The sequence below is a fragment of the Lucilia cuprina genome, chromosome 5 (genome assembly GCF_022045245.1).
Source record: "Lucilia cuprina isolate Lc7/37 chromosome 5, ASM2204524v1, whole genome shotgun sequence".
In the NCBI taxonomy this organism is placed as follows: domain Eukaryota; kingdom Metazoa; phylum Arthropoda; class Insecta; order Diptera; family Calliphoridae; genus Lucilia; species Lucilia cuprina.
In genome coordinates this window covers 47325422-47346035 of record NC_060953.1, presented here as the reverse complement: position 1 = coordinate 47346035, position 20614 = coordinate 47325422, and the positions used below count along the sequence as shown (strand labels likewise).

General features: G+C 31.1%; 1 protein-coding gene and 2 long non-coding RNA genes across 3 annotated transcripts; 2 read left to right on the top strand and 1 right to left on the bottom strand.

Moving 5' to 3' along the window:
- Positions 1-142: 142 nt before the first annotated feature.
- LOC111678670 (F-box/WD repeat-containing protein 7) lies at positions 143-20152 on the bottom strand. The gene is made up of 7 exons (XM_023440084.2): positions 19872-20152; positions 4275-7938; positions 4026-4207; positions 3733-3958; positions 3458-3668; positions 3191-3362; positions 143-2092 (listed from the first exon to the last, which is right to left on the bottom strand). Exons 2-7 carry the CDS (start codon positions 7806-7808, stop codon positions 1981-1983), a joined length of 4437 nt encoding a protein of 1478 aa, XP_023295852.2. The 5' UTR covers positions 7809-7938; positions 19872-20152; the 3' UTR covers positions 143-1980.
- LOC124419921 lies at positions 11448-11939 on the top strand. The gene is made up of 2 exons (XR_006940916.1): positions 11448-11721; positions 11811-11939. It is a non-coding gene; the product is annotated as an uncharacterized LOC124419921 (long non-coding RNA).
- Positions 16501-17085, top strand: LOC124419920. The gene is made up of 2 exons (XR_006940915.1): positions 16501-16814; positions 16905-17085. It is a non-coding gene; the product is annotated as an uncharacterized LOC124419920 (long non-coding RNA).
- Positions 20153-20614: the final 462 nt, after the last annotated feature.

The window sequence follows — 20614 nt, the reverse complement described above, 5'->3', positions numbered from 1 at the left end:
CAGCTTATTATGGGTCTTATAAGCATATTTGACTTTCAAAAGGCATATTTAAACATATTTCTATAAAAAAAAAACATTTCATCTTTTTCATATTTAGCTGCAAAGAAAAAATATGTTTAAATAAAGAAAATCTTCGAATAAGTTTAAGTTAATTTACAAATATTGTAATAAAATAATAAATTTATTAAAAAAATATATATATTTATATGAGTCTAATTTTGTGCAAATTTTACTTGCATACCAAAGCGTCATTTATAAAGTCTTAATAAAAAAAACGAAATTATGTTTTCTTTTTAATCTTAAACTACAAAACGGACACAAAGTTCTTCTCTTACTTTCGGTGGCTAATGGTTTAAAACATATTCAACCAATTGTTTTAATTATTAATATTATTGTGGTTGGTATGTTTATATAATAATAAAAATAATGATAACATAATATTGGTAAGTAAGTTTGTTGGTTGTTAAGAATGGAATTATTTGTTTTTTTGTTTTTATTTAGTATTAGAACTTAAATTTAAAAAATATGTTTTATTATTATTTTTTGTAATTTTTTTTCTTTGTTTTTAACTTCTATATTATATTTATATATATATGTGTACAATATTGTTTACTGGCAATATTTGGGGCAGATTTATTTTTTTATATATATATTTTATTATTTAATATTTTCTAAATATATCTTATAAATTGAGGAGGACGCCTTCTTAAGAGGTGTTTTCTGTATTATGTGATTTATAGTAAAAAATGTACTTTGTCTGTTTGAGTGTAAGTAAAGAGGGAGACAGAGAGAGAGGGTTTACTTTTGTTGTTGTTATTTTGTTTAGGGAAAGGTGTTTTCTTTCTTTTAGGAGAAATTTTTAAAGGAAGAGCTTAAAATACTTGAAACAAGAAACTTGTTTTGTTAAGGGGTTTTAAGGGGTGGGGGGATGAATAAGTAATAATTTTAACTAATAGAGATTTTTAAAACAAATTATATGATTTAAAATAACAAAAAAACAAATTCTTCTATATAAAAACAAAACGTTAACTGTGTTGTTTGTTTTGGACATTTGGAAGCGTTAATTGATTTAATTGATTAAACAAAAACATTTAAAGAGAAAACAAACAAAATTTCAATTGTTTTATGTATATAAAAAAAACAAGACAATATATGTAACAGAAAAAAAATTAATAAAAGATTGCAAAGAGGGGCGTCTAAAACAAAGTAATTTTGTTGTTGTTGTTATGATGATTTCTTAGCAATTATTATTTTAATTAAATTTTGTTAATAAATCATTAAATTAAATTAATTAATTATATATATAATAATAATAATAAAAAACATAAACATAAAGCTAAAATTTGCCGGTTTGTTTTGTAATAACAAACAAAATTGTAATAAATTTTGTTTTCAATAAACAAAATTATCAATATCAGTACTGTTTTGCAAAATCATAATAAAACAAAAGCTAAAAAACTAACGTTTCAATTATAATAATTAAAAAAAAAAACGAACTAATAAACAAGTAATGTTTCAGGGCAAAAGTTTTAGTTTAGAAAATTAAACTAAATTTTTCTGAAATGACAAATACTTTAACAGAAAGTTATTGCAAAACTTTCCATTTGTTTAAGGTATTTGTGTTATCTTTATAAAGGTCGTGGGGGGAGGCTTTCTTCGTTTTTTTTTTTTTTTTGTAATTGGAAAACACTATGCGCATTATTAGTTAAGTTTAGCCTTTGTATTATGATTTCTTTTGTAAAGCTTATAAAGCCTTTTTGTTTTGCATTCATTTTGCTATTACAACTGTTTGGAATTAAAGTTGTATATGTATGTTATAATTACTTGTGTTTTTTTTTTTTTTTTGTTTTTCTCAGCTTAGGCATAGATAAAAACTTGGCGTCTTTTAAAGAAATATTTATAAACATAATAACGTACTAAAATCAATTTGGAGATAAGATTTTCCTTGATTATTGTTACTAAATAATTTGCTTTTATTTCCTATGAACATTTAACACAAGCGCCTTCAACATCAAAGTCAAGTACCATTAGTTTGGTCTCTTCGGTACCGTTGCGTGATCCAACTGCGCAGATTAATTTTGTATCGTTGGCTCTGGAAGAAGGAAAAAAAAAGATTTATTTAGTTGAAACAAACATCTAAGAAATAGATACTTCTCTATCTCTCCATCTATTTATCAAACTATCTATCTATCTATCTATCTATCTATCTATCTATCTATCTATCTATCTATCTATCTATCTATCTATCTATCTATCTATCTATCTATCTATCTAGTTCTATCTATCTATCTATCTATCTATCTATCTATCTATCTATCTATCTATCTATCTATCTATCTATCTATCTATCTATCTATCTATCTATCTATCTATCTATCTATCTAGTTCTATCTGTTTGTCTCTCCATCTATTTATTTGTCTCTTTATCTATCTTTTTGTCTCACGTCAATCTATCTGTCTCTCCATCTATCTATTTATCTCTCCATTTATCTATTTGTCTCTCCATCTATCTATTTGTCTCTCCATTTATCTATTTGTTTCTCCATCTATCTGTCTCTCGATCTATTTAACTCTTCATCTATCTTTTTGTCTCTACATTTATCTATCTGTCTCTCCATCTATCTATTTGTCTCTCAATCTATCTGTTTGTCTCTCCATCTATCTATTTGTCTCTCAATCTATCTGTTTGTCTCTTCATCTATCTATTTGTCTCTCAATCTATCTGTTTGTCTCTCCATCTATCTATTTGTCTCTCAATCTATCTGTTTGTCTCTCCATCTATCTATTTGTCTCTCAATCTATCTGTTTGTCTCTCCGTCTATCTATTTATCTCTTTATCCATCTTTTTGTCTCTCGTCAATCTATCTATCTGTCTCTCCATCTATCTATTTATCTATCCATTTATCTATTTGTCTCTCCATCTATCTATTTGTCTCTCCGTATATCTATTTGTTTATCCGTCTATCTTTTTGACTCTCGTTAATCTATCTGTCTCTCAATCTATCTGTTTGTCTCTCCATCTATCTATTTATCTATCTTTTTGTCTCTCGTCAATCTATATGTCTCTGAATCTATCTATCTGTCTCTCCATCTATCTAGTTATCTCTCCATTTATCCATTTGTCTCTCCATCTATCTATTTGTCTCTCCACCTATCTGTCTCTCCTTGTCCCAAATAAAGAAAAACTTACCTTATACGCCAAACAACACCTCCCGAACCACCCGAATCTAATGAAACTAAATTGCGTATAAATTCACCAGTCTTAACATCCCATAATTTCACGGTGCCATCATCCGAACTTGTGACAACAAAGCGGGAATTAAATTGCAAACATGTAACAGCCGATTGGTGCTTATTGGAGCCTAAAGAGAAAAACACAAAGAATGACAAACAAAAAAATTAAGAAACAACATTCCTTTAAACAAGAACAAAAAAAAAAAAAAAACCGGCAACTTACCTGACAAGGTTTGTAAACATTGTCCCGTGGTAATATCCCAAACTTTAACCGTAGAATCAGCATTACCAGAAACTAAAATATTTTCACGTAATTCCATGCCAGAAGTTAAACTTTGATGGCCCATTAATGTATGTTTACAATTGCCGGTTTCAACATCCCAAACTCTAATTGAGGTGTCCAAAGAACCGCTAACCACATGAATGCCATCAAACTGGAAAAAATATTAAAAAAATAATTAGATTTCATTTTTAAATTAGAAAGAAAGAAAAACTTACTTGCAGTGAATAAACTCTATTAGTATGACCTTGTAGAGTGTGTAGACATTCTGGTCGTTCTGGATGCCAAATTTTAACCATATAATCATAAGCTCCTGATACAATTAATTTACCATCGTATTGCACACAACGTACGGCCGCTAAATGACCAACTAAAACCCTTAAACAAGTACCCTGTTCAATATCCCAAACACGCAAAGTAGCATCACGAGAACCACTAACAACTCTGTAAAAACAACAAAAAAGTGATTAATCTATAAAGGAAATATCAAAAAAGTCTTTCAACAACTTACTTGTTGCCATGTAGATGCATACAACGCACGGTGGAGGTATGACCCAAAAGTGTATGTACACATTGGCCCGTTTCCATGTCCCAAACTTTGAGAGTACGATCCGTACTACCTGAGATTATGATATTGCCCGACATTTGAGAAGACCAAACGCCGCCTGTATGACCCACCAAAGTGCGTAAACACTGAAATTTTTAAATTAAAATTGATTAATACTGAACATATTATTTAAATAATAAATAAAAAACTCACCCTTCCCGTAACCGCTGACCACACCTTCAATGTATTATCATCCGAACCAGAGACAATACGATTTCCGGAAAATTGCAAACATGTTATCACATGTTCATCGTGTCCTTTCAGTACTTTTGGTTGGCGTATAGGTCGTGAACGCCAATTCATTTCGATTATATGTTGACGCATATATGCCGCCTTCCAAGGCGACGCTATCGGTGGCATGTTACCGGCTCTACCACGTTTTGGACGATCCGTTCGCGGTTCAGTCAATATTTGAGCCTGGCGACATTTCTCCTTCCACAACAGGTTGTCATCGCACAAGAAACGCCAACTGCGACAGGTTTGCGCGGCTCGCAACAGATCCTTAGGATCCAAATAGGAAAGTACTTGCAATGCCAACTCTCGAGGTAGTAAAGAAATAAAGTCTCGTTGAAATTGTGGTTCAATCACTTTCATCATATGACGGACTTGTGTGGGTTCACAATGTTCGATCAGACGATCGACAGCCAAGAGACGTTCTGCATGAGACCAGCGTTGGAATTGTGAAAGCCATTGCTGCAACTCTGGTGGCGGATTATCTCTTGTGGGTATAAGGGAACGTGGTGTGCGTCTGCCCAAAGGTGAACCGGTGGAGGAGGTGGCCAATAATTGTGAAGGTGTGGTAATATGAACCAATGCTCCCGCATTAACTTGCGACGAACGAGGTGTTGAAGTGAAATCATAAGCTACACGCTTACGACTGTTACTTTCTAGACTTGCACCCGTACCTCCACTACCCGTTATTGTGGCTGAGTTGTAGTCATGTTCCATTAGACGTGTATCGGTGTATTTGCGTTTCCGGGTTCCTACACATTCAGGCGAGGCTGCTACATCTTCTGATATGGAAAGGTTATGCATTATATTGTAAGATAAATCGGCGCCACCATCTTTGCCATAAACATGTCCACTGTCCAGTTCATCAACATCATTTAAATCACTTATGCTACCGCCATGGCTGCTGCCATCACTCATTGAATTCTGATGACACGTACAAATCTCTTCGATATCTGAATTGTTTTCCTCACAATCATTCCACGAAGTATTTTGATGGTTGAAAGTAAAATTATTATCCAAATGTTCGTTGAGCATTCTAAAGCCATCCATTAGGTTTTGCGAGATTTCGGAACGTCGATGATTGGCGCTGCCGCTACGGCTGGGTAAAGCGGCAGCAGACAAACAAATATCGTTACCGGCATTTGCGGAAACTGCTCCACCAGCAATGGCATTCGAACGGGACAAATAGCGTTCACTAGTTTGAGCACTTGCATTAACTTGTCTTTGGGATCTGGGTGGAGGAGCATATTGGCATCTGGCCGATGATGTTGAGGGTTGTACATCGTCGTCATGTGCTTCATTGGAGGAAGATGAATTACTGTTATGATTAGAATTATTGACAATAGGTTGTATGGCGCTAGTGCGACTACAGCCACTTTCGAGCACACAAGATGGAGCAGCTGTGGATGATGTAGAGGATGAAGAGTTTGATGCTGATGAAGAAGTTGATGATGCTGCGGCGACTGTTGAGTGTTTATTATATACTTTCTGCTCCTGTGTTAATACTTCTGGACGTTTATTCAACGTCGAACTAGTTGAAGATGGTCGTGATGTAAGACTATCATTTGAATTGGAATTTGAATAAATTTCGGAATTGTGTGAAGAGGCGGCTTCCACAATAACGCTGGTAGAATTTGCTGTTATGGCTGATGCGGATGCTATTACAGGTGTTAATGATGAGGACGAGGCAGATGATGTCGATGATAATGAGGATGAGTTAGCGGAAAGGTTTAAAGATTTTGGTATTTGTTGTTCAGTACTGCTGCGTTGTGATGTTTTTGTAGTAAGTTCCTGCGCTTGTTGCTGTTGCGATTGCGTTTGTTGCTGTTGTTGATTATGACTTAGAGTGTTGCACAAATTCATTTTGGCAGTTGATTTGGTTAGACGTACCATTAGTTTACGACTACTTGTGGGTGTTGCTGACAAATCTTTATAGGTACATTTACTATCAGAAGAAAATCCTCTGGAATGGCTACTAGACGGTTGCTCCTCTCCATTATTTGCATTATTGCTATTGTTTTTCTGCTGCTGCTGCTGTTGTTGAGATTTAACCAAACCCAAGTCAAGCACGTTGTTTTTAATCAGCGAACTTGATTTTAAAATAATACCTCCCGTTAGACGTTGTTCATGTTCAAAGTCACGACGTTCAACTAAATCCATTGACTGTATATCCGATAGTGAGGGCATTATGTTCGATGATAAATTCGATGCGCTTGAAGAGGAGGATGTAGGCAAATCCTGAGAATTTATATTGTTATTTGTATTGCCGTGATTCAAGTTCATCTTTTTCAAACGTGATGACATACGTTCATGAGCCTGTGTCTCGGGACAGGGTTGAGATTCGGTTAAATCGTAGATCATATCATTGGACTCTTGCATAAGTTTACTACTTGCCGCCGTTGAAGAAGTGGGAGTTTCATTTGTATTTGCTGAATTTTTAGAAAATTCATCACTTAAACGTTTTGGCTTCATATTGTTGTCGTTGGCAAATTCGTTGAGGGACGTTGACTTCGAGGAGTTTGTAATTTGCGAATGATGTAGATGATGGTGATGATGATGTTGTTGTTCTTCTACAACAGGAGTTTCTAAGAAGATCATGGCTCCATTGGTACTCATAATAACACCATTAGTTTGGTTTTGTGTTGTAGAAGAGTCCTGTGTTGAGGTGGTGGTATTTTGTGTTGAACGTTGGGAAGATTGATTTGTGATATTCATATCAAATTCTTCCTCATCATCTTCTGCTTCTTCATCATCTTCATCTTCCTCGATATGCAGATTGTCATCGATATTTATTAAGTTGCCCTCAATTACCTCTTCAACATCGTCATCATCTTCAGCTTCATTTACAACATCATCTTCCTCATCAACGTCGTCATCTTCATCATCTTCCTCCTCATCATCATCATCGTTAATGACATAAATCTCTGATGGATTGAAATATCCATTATTACTTGCTGCCGATTCAGTGGAGGCATCGGAAACCTTTATTATTTGTATGGCATCTGTGGAGGAACTATCATCCACTACCGCCACCGGTTCTGAGGTTACATCATCATTTGTCGTTGGCAATAGATTCGAGGAACTTATCTCGTATGCTTCCAATACTCCCGATGTTGTTGTCTCATCATCTTCGTCCAAGACTTCGGCAAAATCATGTTGTGAATTTGTTTCAAATTCTTCTTGTAGCAGAGACATGGAACTACGACTTGTGGTGGCCTTATCAAAATCTTCTTTATCTACCGAAGAGTTTAAAGAGATTTGATCTGTACTGCTGCGACTGCCGTTTGATGTGGACGATAATGTTGACGATGTTGAAGATGACGAGGACGATGTTATAAAAAATTGTGTCTTGTTGGAACAATTATCACTTGGCGTTATAGTTGTTGTTATATTTGAAGAAGTTTTAGTTAGATTTAATGCAACTGTTTCAAATTGATCGATACATTTTTCTTCCATAATATACCTTAAAGGAATTTAAGGTTATTTTTTGTATTTCTTCGGCGTTTTCACTCGTATTCTGTGAGTTGTGTAAATGTAATATTACGTTTTATAGTTAATGCAACTTTTATTTTGGTGGTTTCAAGTTCTGAAAAGAAAGAGGAAAAAATAGATACATTTTAGTTTACTTATTTTATTGCTAGGAAAAGAATAGAGTTTAGATTGAAACCAGTTCTTCTATAGTTCTAGTTCAGTTCTAGGTCATTTCTAGTTCAGTTTTAGTTCAGTTCTAGTTCAGTTCTAGTTCAGTTTTAGTTCAAATCTAGTTCAGTTCTAGTTCAGTTCCAGTTCAGTTCTAGTTCAGTTCCAGTTCAGTTCTAGTTTAGTTCTAGTTCAGTTCTAGTTCAGTTCTAGTTCAGTTCTAGTTCAGTTCTAGTTCAGTTCTAGTTCAGTTCTAGTTCAGTTCTAGTTCAGTTCTAGTTCAGTTCTAGTTCAGTTCTAGTTCAGTTCTAGTTCAGTTCTAGTTCAGTTCTAGTTCAGTTCTAGTTCAGTTCTAGTTCAGTTCAAGTTCAGTTCCAGTTCAGTTCTAGTTCAAATCTAGTTCAGTTCTAGTTCAGTTCTAGTTAAGTTCTAGTTCAGTTCCAGTTCAGTTCCAGTTCAGTTCCAATTCAGTTCCAGTTCAATTCTAGCTTGGTTGAGTTCCATTCTAGTTCAGATCTAATTTTGGTGATACTGCTGTTGTTAAGTTGAGAATCTTTATACGTTTGGCAATCGGGTTATTCGCAGCTCCAAGTGTTGTGAAAAGATGCTGACAATTGACTTGAAGATTATGTTCTTAAGCTAATATTTCTGGTTATTTAGAAAAAATGAGAATCAAAGATGATTATGTATATAGACTCGTTATTTAGATATTCATATTTTGTAAATTAAAACAGTCACTGTCTGTTTCACGATGTCGAAAAAAGGTGATTGAATAAATTTGTCAAAAAAAATTTTAAACATTTTTGTTAATTTCCATTTACTTTTATTTCAACTTTTTTAGAAATTAGAATTATTCACACTTTCCGAATTTTAGTAAAAATAAAACCTTTTAGGTATTCCAGGTATTAAACAAAAAGCAAAAATTTTATCACAAAAAAATCTTTTTACAATTTAAACCAGCTCACAATTATTTAAAGCACGTTAATGATTTTGTTGCAAAAAAATAATTTTTCACAAGTAAACAATTTATAAATTCCAATATATTGTGTGTGATTTTTTATTTAACAATGTATTATGTTAGCAGACGTCATAATGCAACTGCAACCAAAGGTTAAATGGCCAATTTGCAGAATGAAAATCGAAACACAAAAAAAGAACTTCAAAACACCTGTTTCTTTTGTTACCATCGATACTCTACTTTTTTTCATATTATTTTTTTTTCTTGTATTACACATGTTGTAAATATTAAGAACAATTTAAGTAATTATACACTTTCTGAGTTCTTTAGAAATCAATTTTATTTATTAAATATACTTTAATGCAAAAACTAGAGGAAAAAAAACTAAATTACCACAAATTAATCAACATTCAATTAAAGTAATATTAATTTATCATAATTACAAATTTAAACTTATGAAAAATTTAAAAAAAAAAAAATAACTGGAGAATAAAAAAGTAATCCTTCTCTTCGTTTACAAAACAGAACGCAACTAAAATACACGATTATACTCAAAACTACTCATCACTCTACTACCTACTCGTCGTAGTACAAATCCACAATACACAACTGCCAACCAACATTCCGCAATGAATTAATACCGACTGACTGACTGACGGAGAGAGAGAGAATAGGAAAATAAAAATAAAGTGTATAAACGGAACGGACAAAAAATGGCAAAATTCCCATAGTGGTGGAGTATTTGTGAACAAAAAACTAAAATAAAAATAAGATGAAATAAAATTAAAACAGACAACAACAGCAACTAAAACGAAATGGAAACAAATGGATGTTGTTAATAATGATGATGCTATTACAACAACAATATTAAATACTACAACAAATGTCAGTACCACAGAGATGTATGGATATGCATTGTTTTTAGGTTTAAGTACTATCTGCGATTTACATTTTTTAGTACCTGATATGTTTGCAAACATGCTTGGAATTATTATTGTTCTTTTGAAAACTTAGTTCAAGTGATTTGATATCCTATATAATCATACAATTTCTACTGTCAAGGGATTTCTGTACTTAAATATTTGCTCTACTTAATTGCCAAAAATAGTACTAACTAGTGATTACTTAAATTTGCGATCTTGTCATAATCTTTGAGCTTGTATAAAATTGGATTAGAATACATATTTGATTTGACGAAGATATTTATCATTTCAGTTCTCAAAGATATTTGAGTTTTAAGTTTGTTTTAGTTTAATTCTAGATCAGATCTAGGTCAGTTCTAGTTCAGCTCTACTTTTGTTCTAGTTTAGTTCCCGTTCAGTTCTTGCTCAGTTCTTATTCAGTTCAAGTTCAGTTCATGTTCAGTTCTATACCAGATCTAGTTTAGTTCTAGATCAGATCTAGTTTAGTTCAGTTATATTCCAGTTCTAGTTCAGTTGTAGTTCAGTTGTAGTTCTAGTTCAGTTCTAGTTCAGTTCTAGTTCAGTTCTAGTTCAGTTCTAGTTCAATTCTAGTTCTAGTTCAGTTCTAGTTCTAGTTCAGTTCTAGTTCAATTCTAGTTCAGTTCTAGTTCAATTCTAGTTCTAGTTCAGTTCTAGTTCAATTCTATTTCAGTTGTAGTTCAGTTATAATTCAGTTGTAGTTCAGTTGTAATTCAGTTGTAGTTCAGTTGTAGTTCAGTTCTAGTACAGTTCTAGTTCAGTTCTTGTTCAGTTCTTGTTCAGTTCTTGTTTAGTTCTTGTTCAGATCTTCAGCTCTTGTTCAGTTCTTGTTTAGTTCTTGTTCAGTTCTTGTTCAGTTCTTGTTCAGTTCTAGTTTAGATCTAGTTCAATTCTAGTTCAGATTCAGTTGAGTTCTATTTCAGTTCTAGTTTAGTTCTAGTTCAGTTAAAGTTGAGTTCTAGTTCAGTTCTAATTGAGTTCTAGTTCTGTTTTAGTTCTGTTCTAGTTTTGTTCTAGTTCTAGTTCTGTGCTAGTTCAGTTCTAGTTCATTTCTAGTTCATTTTTAGTTCAGTTCTTGTTCAGTTCTAGTTTAGTTCTAGTTTAGTTCTAGTTCAGTTCTAGTTCAGTTCTAGTTCAGTTCTAGTTCAGTTCTAGTTCAGTTCTAGTTCAGTTCTAGTTCAGTTCTAGTTCAGTTCTAGTTCAGTTCTAGTTCAGTTCTAGTTCAGTTCTAGTTCAGTTCTAGTTCAGTTCTAGTTCAGTTCTAGTTCAGTTCTAGTTCAGTTCTAGTTCAGTTCTAGTTCAGTTCTAGTTCAGTTCTAGTTCAGTTCTAGTTCAGTTCTAGTTCAGTTCTAGTTCAGTTCTAGTTCAGTTCTAGTTCTAGTTCTGTTCTAGTTCTTTTCTAGTACAGTTCTAGTTCTGTTCTAGTTCAGTTCTAGTTCAGTTCTAGTTTTGATATTGCTAAATAATTAGAGACTCCTCAAAAAAGGTACCTTATTTCATCGAACAACACATTTTAGTACCAACATCCAGAAACTTCGCATCCCTCCTAACAGAAAATAAACAGCAGAAACCCAAAAAAAACTACAAATATTTGTTTGCTCTTCCACGAGATACAACAAAGTAGTAGTTGTAGTAGTAGTAAGAAACTAAGAAAGATCACAGTCACAAGGCGGCAGTTGTTATTCTCACGTAGAAGTGGCAGTAAAATAAAAATCCAGATATAATAAAAACAAAACGAAAAATAAGCAAATAAAACGATGGGAAAATACACATACATCCAAGAATAGAAAACACCAACTGATGTACACATGGAACCGAAGAGTAAAAGATGGTGAGCAAAAAAAGCAACTACAATAACAGACAGATATACAGAAAGTGTGTGTGTAACAACAACAAATTATATTTTTTGTTTGGTCCTAGTTGCTGAGTTATTAAGAAAACAACCCGCAAGGCAGGCTGGCTGACAAACTGAACGTCCAACGAAGTAAGTAACCAACCAACCAACCCAACCAGCCATCAATGAAGGAAATATTTTTTAAATGCAAACAATAACAACAACAAAAACAACAAAAATTCACAAGTGAAGCATCAGCAGCAGATAAAGTAAAGAAGATTTCTTCGGTTTTAAAAGCAGATTTCAAAATAAACAATTTTTTTCGTATCATCAAAAGAATATTTTTTGTATTAGAGGTCAATGAAAGAGGAGGAGGATAGAGATTCTTTTTGTGTTTTTTTTTTAAATTACCTTGCAAAATATTTAAAGTCAAAAATGGCTATCTATGTTCGTAGTATATCTGTAGTAAAGATTGTTGAAATGTTTGCAGGAGAGTTAGAATATTGGGATTATATAAAGTATATACAGCACAGGTAGTAAAAACGTAGAAAAGATTAGCAAATATTTAAACGGGATACTAATTTGTTAAAGTGTATTTAGGGGGTGAGTAGATATACTAAGGTGATATTTTAATAATTTTTAAGGAAATACCAAAGAAACAGTTTAATGTTAAGAATTTGAAGATTTCTTGTTTTAAGAATTCACTTTTTGTAGTAAAATGTCCTTGTAGACATTGCAGATTTTACTTTTGTTTATATTAAAGCAAATTTCTAAAAATTAAAAACTTTGCAAATAATGTTTGTCTTGTAAATATACATGATTGTGTATTAATGTTGTTTTAAGAATTCACTCTTTATAGTAAAACACCCTTGTAGACATTGCAGACTCTATAGTATAGTATAGTATAGTATAGTATAGTATAGTATAGTATAGTATAGTATAGTATAGTATAGTATAGTATAGTATAGTATAGTATAGTATAGTATAGTATAGTATAGTATAGTATAGTATAGTATAGTATAGTATAGTATAGTATAGTATAGTATAGTATAGTATAGTATAGTATAGTATAGTATAGTATAGTATAGTATAGTATAGTATAGTATAGTATAATATAGTATAGTATAGTATAGTATAGTATAGTATAGTATAGTATAGTATAGTAGTAAAACACCCTTGTAGACATTGCAGACTCTATAGTTTGTTAAATAAAAATTTAGAAATTAAACTTTTGTTATTTGTATTAAAGTAAATTTCTAAAAATTCAAGGCTTTGCCAATATGTTTGTCTTGTAAATATACAAGATTGAATACTAATGTCGTCTTTTATTTCTATTTGCCAGACCACACTAACAATACATTTATTGAGTAAATGTATGGAAATTTGCAAAAGTTAAAGATCATTGCAGATGAGTGTTGTAAATATGCAAATTAAAAATTTGCCACCCTTGCAAATGTAATAATTTGAAACTTAAATAAGGGCATTAACATAGTAATTTAAATAAAATTTATTTAGTTTGTAAAATTTTTATTAAAAACATTTATTTATATTTGCAATACCAAAAATACATTGCAAACTACTATTGCATATATGCAAGATTTATAGAAAATAATAGTTTTGAAGTGTTTAAACTTTTTGTTCATTTGAAGTTAAAATAAAAACTGAATTTCTATCTTGAGTTAAAATTTACAAAAAACATTGCAAACCTGTGTTGCAAATAAGCAAGGTGTATAGAATATTTTAGTTTTAAAGACAGAAATAACTACTGTTGATTACTTTTTAATTAAATTTTTTAGAAAATTTGCTTCTCTTGCAAATATCACATGATTTCATAGTAAATGTAAGTATTTCCTCTAGAATACTTTAGTTTGCACTCAAAATAGATAAAACTACTATTAACTGCATCTATTTGTATTTACAAGACCAAAAATCATTGAAAATCAGTATTGCAAATATGCAAGCTCTAAACAAGATGATATTTTTAAAATGAAAAAACCTTAACATTCAATTTAAGTTAAAATTAAAATAGGCTTCAGTTTAGTTAAAATTTATAGACAATTTGCTACTCTTGCAAATGTAATTACCCTTGCAAAGGTAAAGATTCTAACAAAAATGCTTTACTTTGCAGGACCAAGTCTATAATTTAATTGTCTTTAAAGAAACGCCTTAAATTTTTATGGATTGCAACGGATACAAAAACCCCCTACAAATTTCCCAATAAATTTACTAGAATGACGAAAACATTTCTCTTCATTGCTTATGGATTTTCTTCCAGCAAAAATAAGCGACAATATTTTTCTAAGCTGTAATATAAAACAACAACAACAAGGAAAAACTTAACAGAATACATACCATAAAATCGGAAAGAAATAAAAAAACAGCAGAAAATTTCAAATGAATTCTAAAGCATAACAAATTGCCAATCAATGAAAAAAATCTTTAATTCAAAACTCTACCTTTGCACACAAAAAAAGTTGTATCTGTATGTATGTATGTATGTAGTTATGTGTGTATAGTAGAGGTGTAGTTTTCCTGTTTAGAGGAATAATAAAAATTCCCATAGTATAATTTTTATATAACTGCATCAGCAAACAAAATCACACAAACATTTTTACACTCGTTGAGAATTGAAATAAAACTATAGTGTCTAGATTTAGGTAAAACGCATCTTGTATTGTATATCTTCTTCACTTTCGTTTAATATCACTCACTCATATATATTATTGTGTTTGTTGTTACTGGCTAAATTCTCAGCAGCTTCCATTCAGTTTTGATTGAAAAAAAACAAGTAAAAATAAAAAAACTATCAAGAAGAATATTATGATGATGAAAATTGTCGTTGATTGTGTCATCAGTATTTTTAAAGAATGTCATCTTTTTTATATTTTGCTTAAAATAATAATAATTAATATTCAAAATTTGAATTTGACACTTTGATGACGAAAACCAACAGCTGGCGTATATACTACCCTGTGTCGAGTTTTAGAACTAGTGGCTATTTTTCATATTTTTAATTGTTTTTTGTTTTTTCTTTCAAATAAGGGAAGGGGGTATTATTTGTCTTCTTTTTTATTTAAATTACTGTTACTGTTTTCATGCTTAAGTAGAATATTTGTTTTCCCTAGAGCTGAATAATAAAAGGTTAAGTAAACAAACTTGTTTACTATCGCATATACAATAATTGCAAATTTTCTAGAAATTTTGTCAACAAAACCAAAGTTTTTAGTAAATTTATATTAAATTCATCAATTCTACTTTATTTAGCATTTGTTTACAAATACTTAACCTAAAGCGATCTTGTGAACATAAAGTGAAAAAGTCAGAAGTCAAATTTTTAGTAAAATAATACTTTTTTGTAAAAATATAAAATATTAGATCCGTTGAAGTTATAGTTTAGTTCAGTTTTAGTTGAGTTCTAGTTAAGTTCTAGTTCAGTTCTAGTTCTGTTCTAGTTCAGTTCTAGTTTAGTTCTAGTTCAGTTCTAGTTTAGTTCTAGTTCAGTTCTAGTTCAGTTCTAGTTCAGTTCTAGTTCAGTTTTAGTTCAGTTCTAGTTCAGTTCTAGTTCAGTTCTAGTTCAGTTCTAGGTCAGTTCTAGTTCAGTTCTAGTTCAGTTCTAGTTCAGTTCTAGTTCAGTTCTAGTTCAGTTCTAGTTCAGTTCTAGTTCAGTTCTAGTTCAGTTCTATTTCAGTTCTAGTGCAGTTCTAGTTTAGTTCTACTTCAGTTTTAGTTCAGTTCTAGTTCAGTTCTTCTTCAGTTCAGTTCTATTCAAGTTATAGTTCAGTTCAGTTCTAGTTCAGTTCTAGTTCAGTTCTAGTTCAGTTCTAGTTCAGTTCTAGTTCAGTTCTAGTTCAGTTCTAGTTCAGTTCTAGTTCAGTTCTAGTTCAGTTCTAGTTCAGTTCAGTTCAGTTCTAGTTCAGTTCTAGTTCAGTTCTAGTTCCGTTCTAGTTCAGTTCGAGTTCAGTTTTAGTTCAGTTCTAGGTTAGTTCTAGTTCCGTTCTAGTTCTGTTCTAGTTCAGTTCTAGTTCAGTTCTAGTTCAGTTCTAGTTCCGTTCTAGTTCAGTTCGAGTTCAGTTTTAGTTCAGTTCTAGGTTAGTTCTAGTTCAGTTCTAGTTCTGTTCTAGTTATGTTCTACTTCTGTTCTAGTAGTACAGTTCATGTTTATTAAGACCTAAGTTTTTAAAAAATATTATTGTACTGAAAATTCAAAATTGTTGTAAAATTCCAAAATTCTAGTAAAAATTTAAAACTTTAGTGAAAATTTTAAAAATGTCATTAAATTTTTAAATCCGAAACATTTTTTTTGGTATTTTGTGGAAAATTGAGTTTGAAGTTGATAATAGAACATACGCTTCTAGATTTTGAAAACCAAAAAAACCGTTGCAAACAGGTCTTGCAAATAATTATAAATCCAAAACAAAAGTATTCGTTTGTATTCCCCAAACACAATACATTCTTTTATATACTACATGTAATGCAAAAAATAGAAACAACACACAACAAAGTACATATTATTTCTCAATGCCATTACTCAGCCAATTCACAGTAAACGAACAATGTCGTAAAATTTAATTCATTTTATAACTCTACTCTCTCTTATACTTCGAACAATTGAATTCTTCTCTATATTCTTCTCTTTATCTTATTATTTTCGATTCTTTTATTTATAATTTTTGCAATATATAGAAGAGGATATTTATTTTTCTTTTTTTTTAGACATTTACTTTTTGTTATTTATTTTTAAAGTTACATTACAATCGCTCTGTACTCGCTAAAAAAAGAATATGCACACAAGTAAGCGTATAAAAAGAATGAAAAATGGAAAGAAGAAAAACATAAGGTAATACCCTGCTGTTTCTCTTGTTTCCTGTGAGGTTTCATATGCCCAAGATCAGTCACTGAACTAAGAACTAAGAGCAGCAGCAGTTACACAAAAAACAAATCTGAAGAAAAAGACAAAAAAAAAAAAAAAACACAGTTGAGCTAGCTGAAGCAGCAGCAGCAGCTCATCTTTAACACATCACAAACCATCATAATTGGTAACGTCATTGTGAGCTCTTGATCTACCTGTAAATCTTCTAAAAACGATATTCGTTCGTATTTTATATATTTTCCCAGACAAATCTTAAACTTTTTCTTTAGTTTCTTTTCTCTTTTTCTTCTTTATTTTATGTTTTGTAAAGGATGTTTGAGCGCATTTGCAGAAGAAGCCCTTTAAAGTAGAGTTTTGTTTTTGTAGCTGCTGTTTAAATATTGGTGACACTAAAATATTCACAACTAACCAACAAAGTGGCTGGGAAATGGTAGTTTTGAAGCAGCTATATGCACAAAATTTAAAATGTAATTTACAAAAGTTATTGGCGGTAAAAAAAGTAAATATGTACCTACATACATATGTATGAACATAAGCAGAGACATGTGTATTTTCGGTTGACAAAGGCTGTATGTTGTTACACATGCGTGGGAAATTATATAAAATCGGCATTAATTGTGTTAAATTTCATGCTTAATCATTTATATAGATCAGGGTGGTCTGATTCTTATCGAATAAAAATTTCGATTTTTGCAATATATACATAAATATATGAAAATTTTTTAAAAGTAGATTTTCTATTTTAGACATATTTATATTTGCATTCTAAATTTCGAATAGTTTAGTTCTAGTTCAGTTCTAGTTCAGTTCTCGTTCAGTTCTCGTTCAGTTCTGGTTCTGTTCTAGATCAGTTCTAGTTCGGTCCTAGTTTAAGTTCTATTTCAGTTCGAGTTCAATTCTATTTCAATTCTGGTTCAGTTCTAGTTCAGTTTTAGTTAAGTTCTAGTTCAGTTCTATTTCAGTTCTGGTTCAGTTCTAGTTCAGTTCTGTTCTAGTTCAGTTCTAGTTCAGTTCTAGTTCAGTTCTAGTTCAGTTCTAGTTCAGTTTTAGTTCAGTTTTAGTTCAGTTCTAGTTCTAGTTTAGTTCTGGTTCTGTTCTAGATCAGTTCTAGTACAGTTCTAGTTCGGTCCTAGTTTAAGTTCTATTTCAGTTCGAGTTCAATTCTATTTCAATTCTGGTTCAGTTCTAGTTCAGTTTTAGTTAAGTTCTAGTTCAGTTCTATTTCAGTTCTGGTTCAGTTCTAGTTCAGTTCTAGTTCAGTTCTAGTTCAGTTCTAGTTCAGTTCTAGTTCAGTTCTAGTTCAATTCTAGTTCAGTTCTAGTTCAGTTCTAGTTCAGGTCTAGTTCAGTTCTAGTTCAGTTCTAGTTCAGGTCTAGTTCAGTTCTAGTTCAGTTCTAGTTCATTTCTAGTTCAGTTCTAGTTCAGTTCTAGTTCAGTTCTTGTTCAGTTCTAGTTCAGTTCTGGTTCTGTTCTAGATCAATTCTAGTACAATTCTAGTTCAGTCCTAGTTTAAGTTCTATTTCAGTTCGAGTTCAATTCTATTTCAATTCTGGTTCAGTTCTAGTTCATTTTGAGTTAAGTTCTAGTTCAGTTCTAGTTCAATTCTAGTTCAGTTCTAGTTCAGTTCTAGTTCAGTTCTTGTTCAGTTCTAGTTCAGTTCTGTTCTAGATCAATTCTAGTACAGTTCTAGTTCAGTCCTAGTTTAAGTTCTATTTCAGTTCGAGTTCAATTCTATTTCAATTCTGGTTCAGTTCTAGTTCAGTTCTAGTTCAGTTCTAGTACAGTTCTAGTTCAGTTCCACTTCAGTTTTAGTTAAATTTTATTTCAGTTCTAGTTTATTTTTAGTTTCAGTTCTAGTCGATTCATAGTTCCTAACTAGTTCAGTTTCAGTTCTAGTTGATTCATAGTTCCTTACTAGTTCACCTTTATTTAAAATTTACTTAAGTTCTAGTTTAATTCTAGTTATGTTTTAGTTCAGCTCTAGTTAAGTTCCAGTAAGTTATAGAATAGTTAAAAGTTCAAGTTTAGTTCTAGTGCTAAGATGGTTATGACCTTATATGGATCCCCATATTGAGTTCAGTTCTTGCTAGTCGAAATGGTCATCCATACAATGAATTTTGTAGGAGCTGTCTAAATGAGGAAGATGTGTCAGATATGTTTACTGTTCAACCTGAATGTATTCTCGCATTCCTAAAATTGGTGTGTAATTAATCACTCATTATGTTCTTCTTGTTATCATCTTTATTATGATGATTACTTCAGTTTTGTAGCAAATGGTCCAAAATGTTTGTCTTTATGTTTACTATTGAATTTAAGTTTTTATTTGTGTAGGGGAAAACAAAATATGTTTTGACACACATCACTTTTTTTACTTAATATTGCTTTAATTTAGATGGACCAATATATTTCGAAAAAATGTCTTAATCCCAAAATGGTATATCAGTTATAAGAAATTATTTTCGCTTTAACTGTAAATCCTGCTGCTTCAATTAATTTAATAAAAAGTAAACAAAATTTTTACTAAAAAAAATTTGTATACATAAATCGATAAAACAGTGTTTTTGTATCAAGGCTAAAATGAAAATAACAACAAACACCACATTTTTTTGACAACATTAACAACAAATTCGAAAACACTCAACTACGCAATAGCTATTAAAATTATTAATCCTAATAAAAATTATAAAAACACACAAAATTAATGTTAATATTTGGGCAAAAAAGAAAAACCTCACACTTTTATAATTGGTAAACTTTTTTTGCATCCATTGTGTGCTGTGATGACAGTCCCATAACCTCACACTACGATGACGACGGACGACACCTGCAATGCAACACTGCGCCTAAATAAACATGGACACGACAAACCAGAAAACTGCGCTGCAAACGACTAAATATCCGCTGCTACAGCTATTGTTGACTTTCTTTATACATGAATATACAAAACGTTTGTATCAAACATTTGAAGCAAACAACGTTGACCGCACGAAACATCGCCGTCGCTTCGTTAGTTTTTTTTTAAGTGTTATAACACAACCACACATATGGCAAACGTCACGACACCCAGAAAAATTTTTTTATTATAAGAATTTTAATTTTCTATTCAGCATTTTTTTCTAGGTTTTCTTTTTCACATTTTGCAAAATTTTCTTTAAATATTGAGGTCCACATTTTTTTTTAAATATTTCATCAGTTTTTGATGGTAGAAATTTTATGCAAAACTTTTTCTTTATTTTTTTCTTGACAAAAAAGAAAAGCCAACCACTTCTTTTCTTACCTCGACCAATTAAGTATTTTTGTACTGCTGCCTTTTTTTCTCACAGTGAACTTCTTGGTTTTATTTGCTTTAGAAAATCACGTTTTCTTGTTGTATATTTTCACAATTTCTGTTTATTATTATGTTTTAGTTAATTATTTGTTAAATATTAATATTTTTTTGTATTTTTATAAATGTAACTAGCTGAAAATTGGCCAGCTTATTTTAATTAAAAAAAATATTGCTACTTCTTCGACAGATTTCGTCGTTTCTTTCACACAGTGCTGCCAAACGATTAAAGTTGAATAATCGTCAAATTGCAATGGAAAAACGTCAAAGGCGACATTTTGAAGAGTGCTGCCAAATTACAGTGAAAAAGGGTAACATAAGTAGCGATTTGTCTTAAAGAAAATACAATATTAACAATAATTACATTAACAATAAAAAATAATAATAAATACAAAAAAGTATATTTACTTTTGTCTTTATTTGCTTTGAAATCGCTTTTAGAATCCAATAAAAAATTAAGGTAAAACAGTTGTTTAGGTAAGGCAGTTTATTTTATCTCAAGTTAATCTGGTAATATTGTGTTTCAGTTTTTAATACTCTTTGATTACAACTGTGTGTAGAATTTCTTTCATAAACTATGTGGCAGTGTTGCTTATATTTTTAAGATATAAAATCGTTCATTTTAAATAAATGTACATTAAAAATACTTGATAACTCAGTGTAATTTTATTTTATTTTAATTTTTAACACAATTT